Source organism: Elephantulus edwardii, unplaced genomic scaffold, assembly GCF_000299155.1.
Source record: "Elephantulus edwardii isolate Elephantulus edwardi_28Jun2011 unplaced genomic scaffold, EleEdw1.0 scaffold00133, whole genome shotgun sequence".
Taxonomy (NCBI): domain Eukaryota; kingdom Metazoa; phylum Chordata; class Mammalia; order Macroscelidea; family Macroscelididae; genus Elephantulus; species Elephantulus edwardii.
Window position 1 is genome coordinate 7,410,960 of NW_006399883.1, and position 18,416 is coordinate 7,429,375.

An 18,416-nucleotide genomic window follows, 5' to 3' on the forward strand; every position below is an offset into this window, starting at 1 on the left:
AAAGAGAAAGAAAGGTGTTGTTGGATAGATTTTATATTTTATAGAAATTGGTTGGCTGGGTTTGATAGAGGGTAATGTACTGGAACAGGGTAGAAGGTACTTGAGAGATCAAAGGTGAGGAAGTTTCTGATCAGGAAGGGGGGAAAGCTTAGCAAGAGTTAGAAGAACTTGCTAAGTATGGTTATTTTGACAAAGAGAAGGACAGAGAACAGAGAGCAAAGGAGGGAATTTTTTTACTATTTGTCATTGTGTCAATAGAAATTGTCAAAGTCTCTGAGAGTGTTGAAATCGAGTGTCCCATTTTAGAGCTATTGAGATCTATTATTTAATTGATATTGCGCTTATGCCATGTCCTTGCAATAAGAGAGTATCAAGGGAGTGGATGAGATACTCCCAGTGAAGTGTACCAAAAAGGGCAGTATTGGTTGGCTCCCATGATTGGTGAGAGGTAAATAGTGAGGATTCCCAAAGAGATACAAGAGACAAGAAGGTGGGCAGGAGATTTGAGAGAGAACCACCACCACTATCAACCTTAAATTGTTCTGGTTTTGTTAAGAAGGCCTGCAATGGCAGGAGGCAGAAAACCTCTGAGAAGGGTGGGGGTTTTTTGGCAGTTTAAAGAGAGAGGGGCAGTAAAGATGACTGGGAGGAGAGGGAGGCTGGGAAAGGATCTGAAAAGGCAGAGTTTTCTGGTGGGGATGAGGATGGGTTTGGGAAGGGAGTAAGAGAAGGGGATGATTTGGTATTGGAAGACTTAATCAGCAAAGAGATTTGGGCTAAGAGAATGTTTTACAGAGAGAGACATGGGAGCAAAAGTGAAATAAACCTTGGGGTTTCTGGCCATCTGAGGCTGTTGGCAGAAATTGTCATGATCACAAAGGGTATTGAAATCAAAGGTTCTAAGGCCATTGAGAGTCATTATTTAGCTGTATTGTAACCATGCTCAGTTACAGTAAAAGATCAGTTTCTTGGGGCAGAAGTCCTCAGCTAGACCTTAAGTTTGAAAGATTCAAGAGGAGACAGCCAAAGGGACTGCCCCTTGGGGACCTAGACATTTGGCTACCATGGTGTTCAACTCTATGGGTGAGGACAGCTAAGATTCAGAACATCCTCTGAAATCCAGAAGCATCAGATTCTGGGAAAGGCTAATGATGGGGTAGGCATCCCCTGTTGTGTTCAATAGCTTGGAAGACGTGCCTGGCGCTTGGGTGGGCTCCTGACACAGATCAGTGATTTTTTATATATGCGCAAACAGGAGTCCAGTGACAGGCATGAATCCCAAGGGAGCTTACAATAGCTGGATGCAAAATGCCTGGAGACTGTTCTGAACAGTGCTGTGAAATTTTATGAGCGCATGGGCTTTTCTGAGGGAGAGAAGTCAGAAAAGAAGTCTGAGAGTAGAGGAAGAATGAGGGGAGAAGGCAGAAGTCAGAAGAAGAATAAGGGCAGCAAGTTTTTAATGGGAAGAGGCACCAGATAACTCCAGAATAGAGGTAGCAGTGGACAGCAAGAATGAAGAGTTCAGGGAAAGTGAGCACTACTGACAACTGGACATAAACACAAAATGGATAAAAATAGACAACAGAGGGTTTGTCCTCTCAATCCACGCAGGCATCCCTCCAGTCATGCCCCTCATGGGGTAAAAGTGTGTCTTAGCTATAGGCATGCTCATATCAAGCCCAGGCCCAGTTGGGGTCCCTAGAGGACCCCCCAAATCACCACTAAGCCATATGACAACACCATGGAACTGCAAGTGGGGACCAAATCAAACTCCGTGGCTTCAGAGTAGTGTCAGCCATAGAACTTCTTCACAAGTACTCAAATCATTCAGTTAGCAGACATACAGAATGAGAGAAGAGGAAAGAAACAGGATGTTACATTACTGTTCAGTGTCCTGACACTGTGCAAGCTGGTAGGTTCAAGAGAGAGCAAGGGGGCACCATACTCACCCTGAAGAAGGACAGGGGCACAGCACACCTTAACTTGTCTCAGGGGTTTTAGGCACTAGATATTAAGTCATGGACTCAAGAGGAACCAGAGAAAAAGAAAGCAAGCAGCTTCTTGTTGTTTTTAGGTGCCGTCAAGTCATAGGCATAGCAACCCTATGAATGAAAGTCCTGGACACCTGTATCACTTTTGTCCCTTCTCCAGGTTCAAGCTTGTTTTAATTGTTTAGTAGTCACACTATTTTGCCTCACAGCAACCATGAGTTACCTCTGTACAGCAAGTGGACATACCAGGGTTACATGACCTAGAAGAATGTTTCACCCAAAACAATTAAAGGCTGGCCTTAAAAAAGCTTTATTAAAAACAACTATGAGATATCATCTCACCCCAGTCAAAATAGCAAAATTTAACAGAACAGCAAGCAATAAATGCTGGCGAGGTTGTGGAGAAACTGGAACCCTTATTCACTGTTGGTGGGAGTGTAAAATGGTGCAACCCCTGTGGAAAGCGGTATGGCGTTTTCTCAAAAAGTTGCAAATAGAGATACCATTTGACCCCACAATACCGCTACTGGGAATATACCCAGAAGAGACCATAACTGACACCCAAGCAGATATATGCACACCCATGTTTATTGCAGCTTTGTTCACAATAGCAAGGAGTTGGAAACAACCTAAGTGCCCATCAACAAACGAATGGCTAGAGAAGCTGTGGTATATTCGCACAATGGACTACTATGCTGCATTAAAAAACAAGGAACTCATGCAATATTACTCAAAATGGCTGACTCTGGAGAACATTATGCTGAGTGAAATGTCCCAGTCACAAAGGGACAAATGTTGCATGGTGCCACTGTTGTAGAATGGGACTGTCCTTGGGCTTGGGGAGAGACTGAGTAAGATGGGTTCAATAATGTATGCTGCTCTGAAACAGAGAAGGGAGAAAACTGTTTAACAGAGATATGTGATTAGGTATTTCTGTCATGACAGGAGTCTAGAGCGATGGCTACATGGTGGAGCGGACCTGGGGGAGGGTTTGTAAAATAATGAAAGAATCTTTACTTTTCCAAGAGGGTAATGTCTGGTGGGGGGGAGCCTTGGGAGGGGACAAATCTACAACAATGAATGAATGGAAATCCAAAGCCTCTGTAAATTTTCACTGAAATTAATAACAAATTTAAATTAAAAAATAAAAAGAATTAAGTTAGAGTAAGGATGGCAATGGAAGCACCTTACCTCTGTAACTTGATTTGTGCCTCTATTAGAACCTCTACTCAGAATATTATTGCTTTTCAATTTTTGACTCATGCACTTTTAACTTGTTAGTTAAATTTGTATCTTCTAGGCTGCAACACTTCCATGATACATCTTCAAGGATATGAACATGTACGGCTAAGCACAATTGATAACAGTGCATCTGAATTCCAAAATCAATCTCCATAATAGTCTATGTGTTTCCTACTGCCAAAGGGGCCTTTTAGAGTAGTGAGAGAAGATCTTCACCCTGAAACCCACAGCGTCCCTTTTCAGCAGGAAGTAGCTAAGAGAATATGCCATCCCCTTTTCCTTATGAATCAGGGTGAAGTCTCTCTCAGGGAGGAGTGATAGGGAATGACAAGGGACACACTGACAAAGGAAATTAATCAGAACTGGCTTTGACAAGCACTGTGGCAATTGGACAATTAAAACAGACATGGGGGGAGAAGAACGAACTGGGGAGGAGGGTGGAGAAAACAGTGCAACAATGAATGAATGAAAACCAAAAATCTCTGTAAATGTTCATTAAAACTAATAAAATTTAATAAAATAAAAAAAGCTTTATTAGATGTTGTGACATTGGGGGGGGGGAGCTTTATTAAGGAGGCTCCTGGATGACATTCCTTGGTCTGGAGAGAAACCGTACCCTAGGTGGGTTAGGGCAGGTTTTTATAGCAGGGTCATCAGTGAGGGAAGGGAGGCTTCAGCCAGGTGGGCAAGGCCATTCAATCCTTTTGTTGACATGTATTCTTTGAATTCTTTATTCTCCTCCTTGACCTTGGTCTGGGCCTAACAGACATGTGGTTATTTTTCAACCATCTCATTTGTCTTTTCCTTAAATTTGCTGTTTTGCCATATTTCCTGAGAGTCTATTTTTATTGTCATATAGCCACATTCCTTGAAGGTCCATTTTTATTGTTATCCTGCCACAGTCTTTGTCAAAACCAGTTCTGATTGATCTCCTTCATCAGCAGTTCCTTTGCCATTCTCTGTCAGGATCAAGGATATCACAGTTGCAGTTAGATGTATCCTGGCTGAAAGTATAGAATACCAGAAGAATGTCTATTTGTGTTTTATTGATTATGCAAATGATGGGGCGGTATTAATAAGTTCAGAATTCTCTAAGTATGTATCAGTTATAAAACTATAGTTATATAGTTAGAAAGCTGACTTCAGTTTTCTCCAGCCTTCCAAACTAGTTACCTTGTCTTAGAACTCTTTACTTTCTTCCTTTAGTCATGTAAAAGAGTTTAAACTATTTACCAGGAGAGAAAATGCATCTTTCCTAGATTAGCCTTTACCTCTTCGAAGCTGTTTTTCCCAGTCATATGTAAATTGTATCTTAATCTGCTTGTTTACCAAGCAGGGAAATGTGCCCTTCCTGAATTACTAGTACTTATATATGAAATGTTCTTTTCCAATGTAGAAATTCTGTAACTTTACTAACAAAACTGTATTGTTAAGTGAGCTAATATCTATCCCTAGTATAAAAACTAATGAGCATTTCCAAACAGGGAGGCAGTTTTTGAGGGGAACTCACTGTCCTCCCAGGTCTATAATAAAGTGCTTACAGATATTTCAATCCATCTGTCTTATTGGCAATTGACTATGGAAGGAACCCCTTGCGTTCAGTAACACAAAGACAGTTGATTGTGTGGATGGATCATAACAAATTATGGGTAACATTTTAAAGAATGGGAATCCCAGAACACTTAATTATGCTCATACAAAACTTAGACCTAGACCAAGAAGCTGTTTTCTGAACATAGAGCAAGGGAACAATATATGGTTTAAAATTAAGAAAGGTGTGCAGTAGAATTATACCCTTTCTCCACATCTACTTAGTTTGTATGCTGAGCAAGTTACTTGAGAAGCTGGACTCTATGAAAAAGAATGTGCTATCAGGATAGGAGGAAGACTCAACAACTTGTGTTATGCATATGATGCAAGCTTGCTTCCTCAAAGTGAGAAGGACTTAGTGAGCTAGCTGTAGAAGATCAAAGCATCTCTACATCAAGGAAACAAAAAATATTCACCATTGAATCAATAAGCAGCATCATGATAAATGGAGAAAAGATTTAAATTGTCAACAGTGCCATATAACTTGTTCCACAATCAACACTCTTGGTACTAACAGTCACAAGATCAAGAGACTTATAACATTGGGTAAGTCTACTCTCAGGGACTTTTCCAAATTATCGATGAGCAATGATGTCAGTTTGAAGACTTAAGGTGTGCTTGATTCAGGCCATGGGGTTCTCAAAATCATTTAATATGCATATGAGAGTTGGAAAATGAATAAAGATGGAAGAAAAATTTATGCCTTTGACTTGTAGTTTTGGAGAAGAGTACTGAATATCCCATGGACTGCCAAAAGAACATATATGTCATGGGGAAAGTGTAGACAGCCCTGGAGGCAAAGATGACGAAGGTTCAGCTCACATATACTTTGGACAGCTCGGCAGTTTCTCTCAGTAAACTGTCTTTCTTGGCCTGAACTGGGTTTTCTGTCTTTCCTTAGTAACCTCACAGGCATGTTGTTAAGACACACCTCTCAACCAGATGGAATGACACAAGGACTGCAGCAATGGGCTCAAGAGTGTTGGAGATGATGAGGGTGGCACAGGATAAGACAGGGTTCAGATCTGTTGTTCAAGGGTCGCTAAGAGACGTATTTAACTCTAGGGCATCTAACAAAAACAACATAGCTAGAGAAAGGGCCTAGGCACTTGGTGTGCATCTAGTTGTAACTTATCGGCTCCTTAAACGTCCACAAAATTTAGAGAATAACCAGAAATGCTAGTGAACGTTGAGAGGTAAAAAGTGAGAAGCAATACCCGGAGTCGGCACTCCACAGGCAAGTTCTCTCTCAAGTTAAAACTTTGATCTCTATTGCCCTTAGGCACAACACCTGCGGCGAAGCCCTGCCTTCTGCCTTCCCAAAGACATGACCTTCAGGGGCGGGCCTATTACTCTCCCCTGTCTGTGATTGGGAGCCTTGGCCTAGGAGGCGGAGCCTCCAGATGGGGCCCAGAAGGGTTGGTGGGTGCGCATGCGTCCCTTTGCTGTTCTGTGCCTCATCCGCCCCGCTTCTCTGTAGTCGCGGCCTGTGATTGGCGCTTTGGGTGGTGCGCGCGCAGAGCCTGTCTCCTTGTTTAGCGTGACCTCAGTGCGGCTGATTCCTCTCCCTGCCTTCCTTCTCCCCTATCGAAGGCATGGCTGCACCCCTGTTGCTGCGGCAAGGACGTTTTGGGGCGCTGAAGGTAAAGGACAAACCAGCCCTAGCAGGGTTGGGCGGTAAGGGCCGCACGGACTGACCAGGACGGAATGTTGCCGCTGGCCAGGCGCGAGTTGGGCGCCTCCAGCCTTCCTGTCCAGACCTCTGACCCAGAGTCGAGCAAGAGGAAGCGGTGCTGACAGCCGGGCACGGGCTGCCGCGGGGCCTGATCGGAGCCAACTAGCGGTCATTTGGGTTCGCCGGCGCTGCGGCCCTGCAGTCCCCTGAATGACTCCCGTCCCGATCACAGGACAGGCCGCTGGGGCAGCCTGGGATTCGCCCCACACCTCCGCCACTCCCCGGCCTGGGGCGGAGCAGTGACTCGGAAAGACCAGCTCTGGGTGACGGCGGCGCCCACTCCGGCAGTGTCTCACAGGCCAGCCTTTGGCGACCGATGTTCCCGTGGGTGGCCCCGCCAGGCGCCGGGGCTGACCAACCCTGTGCTTCTGATAACAGCATCTTCACGTCTTCCTGAACTAAGGCAGTGAAGGAAGAATTACCCACCACTTTAACCCCAGTAATTACATACTAGTAGTTAGGTAGCTATTGGCTCACGCTTCCTGGCTTGTGAAAACTAAAAATTCATTATTATTCTTGTTTGGTGCCACTGGGTCGAGTGTGATCCGTAGCAACCCTATGAACCACAGATCTGAACCCTACCCTGTCCCCATCCTCATAACCTCTGCCATACTCAAGCCCATCGCTGCAGTCACTGTGTCAGTCCACCTGGCTGAGGATCTTCCTCTCCTTCGCTGTCCCTCCACCGTCCAAGTATGATGTTCCCGTCCAATGAATAGTCTTGAAATTCATTCTAGTCGACACCACCTCATAGCTGACTCTCCAGGGGTTTTGCAGAGGCTGTAAATCCCAAGGAAGAGATTGCCCATCTTCCTCCTGAGAAGCCCCTGGAGGATTTGATCTACCTTTGGGTTACCTGTGCAACTCCCTATGATTATGCCACCAGGGTTCCTTAATAGACATTAGGAAAATGATAATAACCACTAAGAACTATGTCACTGGGATGCACTAGTATAGCCATTAGCAGTGGTATTGCTCTAAAATGTTCGTATTTGTCATTCTTTCGTCAGATTGGGCTCCAAGCAGGGGTGCTTCGAGGACTTGCCTCTACTGTGTCTCTCTCTTCAAAATCAGGAAAGAGTGAAAAGGGGCTGTCACCAAATGCCAAGAAGCAAAGTCCACCAAAAAGTAAGATTTTCACAATAGTAATAAAAGAAGGAGGATGGAAAAGCCTCCTGAGCCTGAGGAGATATTTTACTAGATACATGGCTTGTGGTTCTTTATATTCAGTGGATTTGTCACCTTAAAACTTGAGTTTAAAACTCTGGCGTGTCCAATTCCAAAATGACTCTCCAAGTCTTTGAGACGAAAGAGGGCCTTTATTAAGAGACTATCTTATGGGGAAACCAGCAACATGGGCTGCTATTTTGGGTTCCATTCCCCACTGATGGTCCAATACAAAAGAGAAGGAAAAGCTATGCATAATCAGGCTTCCAGATGGCCCATAATTAAAATAATTGTTAAATATCTTGTCTAGGGATGGTTATCTTGAGGGCTTTATCTCTTCCATTTCAATCCAGATGTCTTAATGAAGCTCATTAATGAAGCTTCTGTTCAGCAGGTGCCAAGCATTCCTATCCTGATTAAGAAGATAGGGTTTTAGTAGGTTATTAACATAGAGTTAGTTATTTGGAAAGCATAATATAGCTACAAGAAAAACAAAATGGCATTACTACTGTTAACTACTGACTGTTCCCCCTTTTCATAGTGTCCATATTATCCATCATAAGATCTACAACATATTTTGCACCAAACACATCAGAATTATAATATTTTTTTACTCATTATTTAGTCCTGCACCACCTTTGATATTTTCTAAAGGCCAAGCTATAACATGGAGCAAGTGGTGCAGAATATAAAGATTTGGTGTCTTTTAATCATAACCAAACCAGTTGCCATTGACCCATGTGTGTCAGAGTTAAACTTCTCCTTAAGGTTTATTCAGAAGCAGATCACTAAGCCTTCTTCCAAAGTACCCCTAGGTGGATTCAAACCACTAACCTCTCAGTTACAAGTTAACCATGATAACAGTTTATACAACCTAAGGATTCATTAGGGCCTTACACAGATTCTGTGCAATAGATGGAACCCCACCTTTTATTCCTCTGATTTTTTTTTTTTTTTTCGGTGTCTCTGAGATTTCTCTGTGTTTTCCCAGCCGTTGCTGGGCCACAATCCAGGATTACAGACATCCTTTTATGAGTTTGTGGAGAAGGAGTTTGGAGCAGGCAATTTTCCACCCTGATTCACTTTGATGGTACATGATGTCTGATCTTTTTCCAGCTCTTTCTACCATCATTGAGTTTTATCATGAGCCTTTTACTTCATTTTTTTTTCCTCCCCCAATTTCCAGTGTACTCACATTAAAGGGAAAGAAAACTGCAACAGTGAGTTTTAAATGTTTCTGGGAATTATTTCTACTCTCTGCTGGTTATTACTAATTGACTGTGATCCAAGTCCATTGCTTTAGTCTTTCTTGATGGTACCTCAATTAACTCTTTGAAGAATTGAGACTTACAGTCCTTTTGCAACTCTTAATGGTCATAATAGAATGAAGACTAGTAATTTGGTTTTATTTACATTAAAAAAACTATTTTTGGTTTTATTTACATTAAAAAAACTATTTTCTCCATTTGAATGCTTGGAAGTGTATAGATTTTTGGCCTTTGCCCCTTGTTCTCCACACAGCTGGTTGGCTATAGTTATGCTCTTGGGGGTCTCAGCTCCTAAGACCCATTCACACACTTTCCAACACACCATCCTGGTGACCTCTGTCACCCAGTGAATGGAGTCCCTACTGTGATGGGTGGATCCTTTAATTCTTTATTGCTCCTGGGTCATTTGCATATTTATTTTTCTTCAGCGGCTTTTGTTTTTTTCTGTTCACTTATTAATATTTCAACATGTGTTTGAAACATAAAAATCCAAACTCAAAGGAGGTCTGGTGGCCTAGTGGCAAAAGCTAGTGACTGGGAGCCTTGGCCTAAGAGGTGGGGCCTCCAGATGGGGCCCAGAGCAGTTGGTTCAAATCCACCAGATGCTCTGCTGAAGAAGGAGGGACGGTCTACTCCTATACTAGTCAGATCCAATTTGACAGTACACACACACCCCCACACACACACCCCCAAAATAATAAAATAAAATCCAAACTCAAACTCATGACTTGAGTTAGAGCTGGTTCATAGCTGACCGTCTAGCAGGTTTTTCTAGGCTGTGAATTGCACCAAAGGAAACTGCCCATCCTTCTCCCATGGAACCACTGGTGGATTCAAACCCAGAGAGGAGTACCACGTTATCTATTAGTAGTGAAACTCCCTAGTGGTGAACTATACCACTAGAGCTCCTTAACGTAAACATAAATATTCTTTTTTTTCTTAAAGCAAGCACACTGTAGTACCATTGTCCCACCTAAAAATTAACATTAATTCCTTAATGTAACAAACTAGTGGCCTGGAATACTTTTGTTAATTTATTAAAATGTTTACGATGAAAATGTTAAATTCTGTTTTATACATAAGACCTTTTTGTCTTTCTTAAGTTTACTCATGAATGATTTGTTGAATTTTGTTGTACTATTTTACCAGTGAATTTTAGTCACATCTGCATCCCTCCTTCATTAGAGATCTCTTTGATTACAAGATTATTTGTTATCTAGGTCTAAAACATGACATAGCCCCCTTTTGTCTTTTGGAAATGTATTTGAGTGGCCATAGCATGCTTCATTCTGTGGCAGTTTTGTGTGTGTACAGTTGTGGGAAGAGAGCACAGAGTTTGAAGCTTACCTTGTACTCAAGTAGCTTCTACCCCTGAGTGTGGCCGAACCTTGGGGCTGCTGAGCATTGGTTCTTTCATGCTTAAATAAGGACAGAGCGCAGCATGGCTGGGTTCTTTTGACACTAGGAGAACACTTTACTTGTCACTAGTGTCCATGATATTTGTATACTGTTATTTTTAAAAAAGAAATCTCAGTGCAAAGAAAATGAAATAATGCTTCTGAAGTGGTCACATTCAGACCTTCATGTTTCTACCTAAGAGTCAATGATTGGCAAAAGCGTTCATCTACTGACAGTCAGCTGACCCTCTTTCAACTGTGGATGTCTTAGGAAGCTCCAGTGGAAGTTTCCTGGCTCCTTTAAGTAGAGGGACTCTTAAGTGCTCACCCTTAGGGAACCCATTCTCTGGTCAAAGATCTTGGCAGCTGCTCTGGGTTCTCGGCTGTCTCGCGCAGTTTGGGATTTAAGTTTTTCAGAGCACATGCTTTCTTCTAGTGGAGGGAGGCTGGCTTGATCTTAGAAATGTACCCTTTGGGAGAATCATCCAGCTCTCCAGCATTTATTGGTCTGTTGAATCCAGTTTCTGGTCTCAATTTTGCAACCATCAGTAATACTAAATAATTCCTGTGTAGCTATTTAAAGATTATGTAAAGAAGCTCAGGTTGATTATCTATTTCAGGGCTTTATTTCCGTTTTAAAAATGAGGAGTCTCAGGAAATAGGGATTTGATGTGTTTAATTATAGGAAGTCTTGCCAGGCACTGTTCTAAGCACTTTCCATATATTACTTTGGCTGCCCTCAAGCAGCCCCATGAGTAGATGCTCTTATTGTCCTCATTTCATAGACGAGGCAGTGGAGCTGTAGAGACAAGTGAGCTGGCATACTTAACGCAGATGGCCGGTGCTGGTGGCAACCCCGACAGGCAGGCTCCAGAGTCCATGATTTTAATCCCTGACCTGTCTTGTCTCTGCAAAATCTTGATTCTTAAGCATTCATTAAAAGAAACACATTTTTAGTACTCATTTGTAAAAGTTTTAAATTACCATTTAACATTTCACTAGCTTTATTCTTTCATGCTGTGTCTTTGTACCTGAGAATGGTTTGTTTCTGAAATACTGTTTTTATGACCTACCTAATATGGAGTATCTACCTACATACTCAATTTTACTATGGAGCCCCCCACTTTTCAACAGATCCGGAAAGAGATTGATGAAATTTCCATTTTATTTTGATAGGAAGTGATACAATAAGGAGACATTCCCTTCTGTGCTGTTTTGTTGTATTTGCACGTCGTATAGTGTAGCTCATGCTTGCTAACTGAAAGGTGAGCGGTTTGAAACCACCAGCCTTCAAGGGAAAAGATGTAGCAGTTTGTTTCTGTAAAGATTATAGTTTTGGAAACCGCACAGGGCTGCTTTCATGTGTCTCTTTGGGTTGCTTGAGCACATTGAGCTATTTTTACACATTAACAACATCCATCTGACAGTAACAAACCCCCAGATGTGAGGTGAGAGTAACGCTTGGAGTGACAGTTCAGGTTCAGTGTCACCCTGGCCAAGCTGTGATTCTCAGTGGTTCACAGTGATGCACTTCTGTAACGAAAGAGTTATATCCTCCATTTTGTGCTTTCCACCTGAGCATAATAGCCTTGTCCTTGAAATTAACCATGTCTGTAAGGGAAGATTGGCTTTATCTTGGCATCTCATCTCTACACAGATGCCTAGTCAATGTGCTAAAGAAAATAAATGGTTAGCCCAAAATCTTCATACACCCAGGATGTAAGCCATTTCCCCCCTTAATGGGAGGCATCTTCTTCCAAATGCAGTCTTGGTGTTGATGCCGTCAAGACTGATCACACCATGCACGTTTCCTTCCTGGGTCAGAAAAAAAACCACCACCAAACAACCACACCACAAAAAGATGTTGGGCCTTTGCTGAAAAACTGGCCTCTTGGTCAAAAGGAAAATGTATTACTACAGTATAGTTGGTATACCTTTTCCAGTAGATTTTTTCCAGAGAAACTTTAAATTGTCCTTACTTGGTACAATAGAAAAATATTTCCTTTTTCAAGCAGAATGTCTAAATTGTCATTTTTAATGACATTAGAAATGTTCTTTTTAGTAGATGATATAGAATATCAACCTATAATAATGTTTGATAATTCTCTAACGTGTTAAAATCCACAGCAGACTCCAGGAGAATCTTTTGTTGAATTGTTCTTATACTTGCTGGGATGCCGGAGCCTCAGGTGTCGCTGAGTTCTGAGTGCCATCTCTATCAGCCCCTGCTCAAGGGAAGCCTCCATACAGACTACAGGGCCAGCCAGCACCCGAGTGTTCTCTTTTTATATACTTTTGCTTTTTTTTCTGACTGAAGAAATCTTCAAATGACCTCAAAGTGTGATATTTAAGGACTTTTCCTCCTCCCTAGGCCATCTTTCCCATGACTACATTATATCCCTCCCATCTACCCCAACACTGACACACTTGTATGTGCCCCCCCAGGTCTCCACGGCCTGTTGTCTCTACTTTTGACTGAATGCATTCTTATTGCTCTTTGGTTCAAAAAGTTCAGGTTCACCTAACATTGGTGACTTTTTTAGTATTTGAGATGTACAGATTTTTAGTTTAGGTTGGTTTTTTTTTTACTTTAAGGACTGTAAGGAAATAAACATTAGAAAACTTAATGCCAACTTGCAATTATATCATAGTTTAATTTGTCTTGAATTTGGCTGAAAGAGCAGTTCAAAAAGAATTATTAAAGAAATTGCCCTCATGAAATATGGAAACATCATACCAGTATTCTTGTTGGTAAAAATTCCCATTTTCAAGTTTTCAGCTACAAAGAAAAATATTTATGTCCCTTGTTGTGTTTGTTCTAAGAGTGTGTTTCTGAGGAAATTCTTAGCATGACTTCATTAGGAGAATATAGGTGATAAATTTATGTGTAATGAAATGTCTGAGTATAAGTAATGAGTTTAGGATGTTTCAGTAAATACTAAAAATAATGTTCCTCTTTGTGCCATTTCCTAGATGTAGTGGAACCAAAGGTGAGGGACCAGCTCCCAGCCTCACACTCAGCAGCTGGACTTTCTAAAAAGTTCTCTCCACCCAGCCCTGTCCAGTCAGTTGTGAGTAAAGGCGGGATGGTAGCTAGTCCTGCTCTTGATGACCACATCCTGCACACAGATGAAGAGGGCCTGAGATTTTCTGCAAGGAAGACTCTTGTAGAGTTTCCTCAGAAAGTTGCATCTCCCCAAAAGCAGGGTTCCTATGCAGATGTTCACCAGAAGAGCAGGGAAGCAGCAGAGGACTCGTCCTCATCTTCAGATTCGTCCTCATCTTCATCCACCACCTCTGATTCAGAGTCTGATGAAGAGGAGCATGTCTCAGAAGTTGGTTCTCGGGTAGTGAGCAAAACCCAAGGAACCTTTCCAAAATCAGAGACTTCCTATAAAGACAGAACCCCTAAGACTGTGACAGCAGCCAAAGAGAAGACCTGGTCCCAGCTGCCACAAACGGACAGCATAGATCTGAAGAAACCCCGTCAGCCAGAGAAGAAAGCAGTGCCCCAGAGAGTAGCAGATCAAAGTGTGATGAAGCAATTTGGAAAAGAAAAACAGTTACAGAAAACATTTCAACCAAATGAACTAGATCAAGAAAGCCAAAAACCATTTAAACAGAAACAAAAGTTATCTGATTGCACAGATTCAGGATTATCTACACGACTATTGGCAGAAGAAGCTGGGGCAGAAAAACAACAGCAAGCAGCAACTTCTGAGACCAGAGGAAAAATCTTGGAACAACAAGTTCCAGAACCAAAGTGGAAGATGGCTTCTCCTCACTTAGAAAATCAAAATTTGGGGAAGAAGATAGTAGTAGGAAGCAAGAAGGCAGCTCCTCAGACCAAAGAAGTCGTTTTGGAAGATCAAATACCAGTAGGAGGTTTGAAGACAGTTCCTGCCCAAAACATAAACGTTATCGATGAAAAGACACCAACAGTAAACCTCAAGAAAGAGACTCAGACTCAAGACTCAGCAACTCGGTTGGAAGACCCAGCCACCGCACAGGGTACACCTTAACTTATCGTTCGGAGGTTTCCTTGGTCCTTCAGGGGCTGGTTATACTCTAAAAGATGTATTTTATTGTCTTTCTGATTATAAAGGAATGTTATGGTCAGATTATATAGTAGAAATAGGCCTTATCTCACTGCCTCAACTAAGAAAAGATTATCTTAATTATGAATAATGCACATCTTTAAACTCCAGACTCCTGAACCATTTTAAATTTGTTTGAAAAATGAAAGAGTATGCTCTTGGCTTTCTTAATGGATAATTAACCAGTATAATTTTTTGAAAACTGATAGTCTTAACACCATTACCCTTAACTTCTGAGGGTGACCAGTGAACTTGTGGAGCAAGTTCCTAAGTGAGGAGAAGGGAGTCTACTGGTTAACTTGCCCAGTCAATGAGCATTAGTTATACTTAATGATATAGTTGTCAGAAGAGCAACACTGGGTGATGGCTTTAACTTGGCATCCCTATGCATGAGGAAAACAGCATTTTAGGAACCAGAGTAGTGTTTCCCAAAGATGACCATGGAAGACATAAATGTCCTTGTCACTGGACAACAGGCCTGCCACTGGCCCTCCTGAAAGTGGGCTTCTTCAGTTTTATGTGGTGAATTTTTCGAAGGCCTTTTGTGTCCATGAATTTTTAAAGAGGAATTGGGCTGGTTACTATTGTTACCATTCTCTTAACCACTGAACTTTGAAAAATGTACTGTGTGCTAGGTAGGTTCTGGCAAAACTCTCGGCTTCTTCAGGACAGCTTTAAACTGTATCATGACTGGCTCACTCAGATCCTTCTTGCTCATTCTCCTGTTGGAGCCTGTTCTGTCCTTTGTTCATTCCTTACCTGGTACACTAATGTAATCGATTGCAGGATGTCTACAAGATTTAAGTGTTTTCTTCCCTTTCCACTTCGTTTCATCCCCTCTCATTCATATGAGTAGTGCCAGTGCTTGCTCGACTTCTCGAGGAGAACTGCATTTCCTGCTGCTGCTGCTGCTGCTTCCAGTCTTTGTGTTACCATTGGAAGGAGGAACATCACCAGAGCTTTCAGGATAAAAACACATTGAATTTGGGGGCTTCAGATTGACCGTGTTGGTGGGGAAAACTACGTCTAATTTCCTGTGAATTTATTCCTTAATTTTTTATGGCTGTGTTTTCAAATATTCTCTTTTAAAGAAGCCAGCCATCCCTGCTGTAGCCACACTGCAGGGTCCTGACAGCAGCACAGATGCAGAGGTCCACTAGCAGTCCTTCCTCTCCCACTTACCTAGTTTTGGTGTTTCAATTTTTTGTTATTATAAAGAATATACAGCAAAAACATTATTGTTGTTGTTATGTGCCGTCGAGTCGTTTGCAACTCATAGTGACCGTATGTACAATAGCCCTAAACCCTGCTCTATCCTGTGCCAATCTCATTGCCTCTGACACACCCATCCCGATTACCCCAGTCACTGAATCAATCCACCTCATAGAGGGCCTTCCTCTCCTGCGCTGTCCCTCTACTCTACCAAAAACATACAGATTTAAATTTCTGCATGTTAGTTACCTGACCCTTTGCCTTGCAGGTAGATGAGGTTTTTTATAACAGCTTTCAGAATCCAGTGTCCTTCCATCATTGCCTCCCTAAATAAACTATAACACACTCTGTTTTGAAGATGCATGAACACCACATTGAAGGTAGCTCACTGAGATTGAAACAATGTCACATGTTCAAAGAAGGTAGCATTTTTGTGTAACACAGCTTTAAAAATGACAAACCAAGCTTTTGAAAACAGACTGTTTAAGAAAGAAACTGAAGTTTATTATAATTCATAACAGACTATGAACGGGTCAAGACAGATAGACCTAGAAAAAGATATTTAAGTTCTTTTTTTTTTGTGCAGCCTAAATCGATAGCCCTCAGACGTGGTTTCCAGATGTCTCAAGTCAGAACCTGTCCTGAGCCTGTCATTCCATACAGGACCCATGGTTGGATGTGGCATGTCATACTGCAGGCGACCAGTATTTTTTCCACTTCAATCATGCACTTAGTTTTTAGATAACTAAATACATTTTCTAAAAAGGCTAATCACCATGGAGTTGATGCTGACTCATGGAGTTTGTCAGGGTTGGACTCGGCTCGACAAGGTTTTCAGTGGCCCATTGTTTACAAGTAGCCCACTATACCTTTTTTTCGGAGGCATCTTTGGGTGTATTTGAAACTCCCACCTTTTTTTTTTAGTCATCAAGCACTTTACAATTTGTGCCTCTTCGGGGCCTCACTAACTGCTCAGATGTATGCATTTTACATTTTTTTTTCTACTTAAAGAAAATGAGCCCTCTTTTTCCTCAAGCCTTTAATCTATAGCAAATGCTTTAAAAAAAAAGGATTAAAACTACACATTGTATTTCTAGCTCCCTCCCCCATATTCTGGGGAGCCTTGGTGGTGCTAAGCACTTGGGCTGCTAATGGCAACAGTGGTGATTTAAGTGCACCCGCCATGCTGGGAGAGAACAGGTGGTCTACTTCCACAGACATGGAGCCTTGGTGCGCCTGTGGGGCACTTCTGCTTTCTTCCATAAAGCTGCGATGAATCAAAATCAACTTGATGGCAACACATTTGCTTTTACTTGTGTTCCTATAAGACATTTGAAAAAGTCGGGATTTATTTTCTCCTGTTTGCAGAATTAGAAGTCTCTGTTTCTGAAAAATGTTCTAAAAATGGCTTATTTGTGTTACAGACAGATTTCTAATGGATCTCTTCCCCCCTCCCCCTACCCTAAGTGACTTGAAAGTCCCCTGTTTGTTTTAGAAAGGTTCAAAATTCTGACAAATCCTGGGCCTGGAAGGATACAAAAATATTAAGGCATTTAATAATAACTTTCATTTGCTTATTGAAGCTATATTAAAAATACATGTTGAACTAATACCTTTATCTGCTTGTAAAGATTCTGTTGCTTTTCTAGGCTTCCTATTCTAATTAGACACTTTATGCAGTGCAGATAGGATTTATGAGGATTGTTTGGTATGTATGCAAGCTCATTTTCTGTTCTCACAGGCTGTATATCTCCTCCACAGTTCAGGATGCCGCACCTGTTGAGCCGTTTGACAATACCACCTACAAGAATCTCCAACACCATGACTACAATGTGTACACCTTCTTAGATTTGAACCTGGACCTCTCAAAATTCAGAATGCCTCAGCCTGCCTCAGGAAGAGAATCCCCAAGGCACTGAGGACTCCAAGGATTGCACTCACATTGTCTTTACTGCTGTCTTGCTGCAAAAATAAAATCCACTGAACAGTCAAGGGGCCCTTGTTTCTGATTTCCCTTTCAAATCTTTTCCAGACCACAGTCGAGTTGCAGCAGTATTGCTGAGTATTTTATTCAGAATACATTTATAAATACCTGCTATGTGCCAAAGGTTTTTCCTCATTTGGCCTGCTGGCCAGTTCTGTAAAATTAGAGAATTCAGAGTACTTTGCAAGCGTGTGATGCTGCTGTGTTAAGCTCTAGTCAGTTTAATGTTGATCTGATTTATTAATTAGGTGTTAATAAGTGTGTTAGTGACCTCTCACTTTCAAAATCTAGTTCTCAAATCCACCTTTGACTTCTAGGGAGAAAGAAACAGTCTCATGATTTACAGCCTTGGAGAAACTTGATGAAGGTCTCTTTCCAAGTCACAAACTGACTCAATGGCAGGAAGTGAGTTCTCAAAGTTTATTAATTTTCACTAGCTATATGCATGGCAAAGAAATAAGTTCTCTATTTTTCATTATGGCAGAACAGAATACTTGATTTACCCTGCATTTGATGTCAATCTTGGGAAGTTTTTAGTAGCTGATCTACATCCTGTGCCCACATGCAGGCTGAAATTTCACTCTTAAGGATTTTTAAATTGTCTGAATTATCTTCAGTCTCTAGTAATTTACCCATCACTTGGGAACATTCATCACTTACCAGATCTACCTTCCACTAAACATTTGAACATAATTCAAGCAAGTTTTTATCCCCACACTAAAAAAAAAAGACA

General features: G+C 41.6%; 1 protein-coding gene across 1 annotated transcript; it reads left to right on the forward strand.

Annotated features, from left to right (window-relative positions):
- Positions 1-6,418: 6,418 nt before the first annotated feature.
- NDUFV3 (NADH dehydrogenase (ubiquinone) flavoprotein 3, 10kDa) lies at positions 6,419-17,618 on the forward strand. The gene is made up of 4 exons (XM_006893934.1): positions 6,419-6,466; positions 7,569-7,686; positions 16,363-16,370; positions 17,466-17,618. The coding sequence occupies exons 1-4, from the start codon at positions 6,419-6,421 to the stop codon at positions 17,616-17,618; spliced, it is 327 nt and encodes a 108-aa protein (XP_006893996.1).
- Positions 17,619-18,416: the final 798 nt, after the last annotated feature.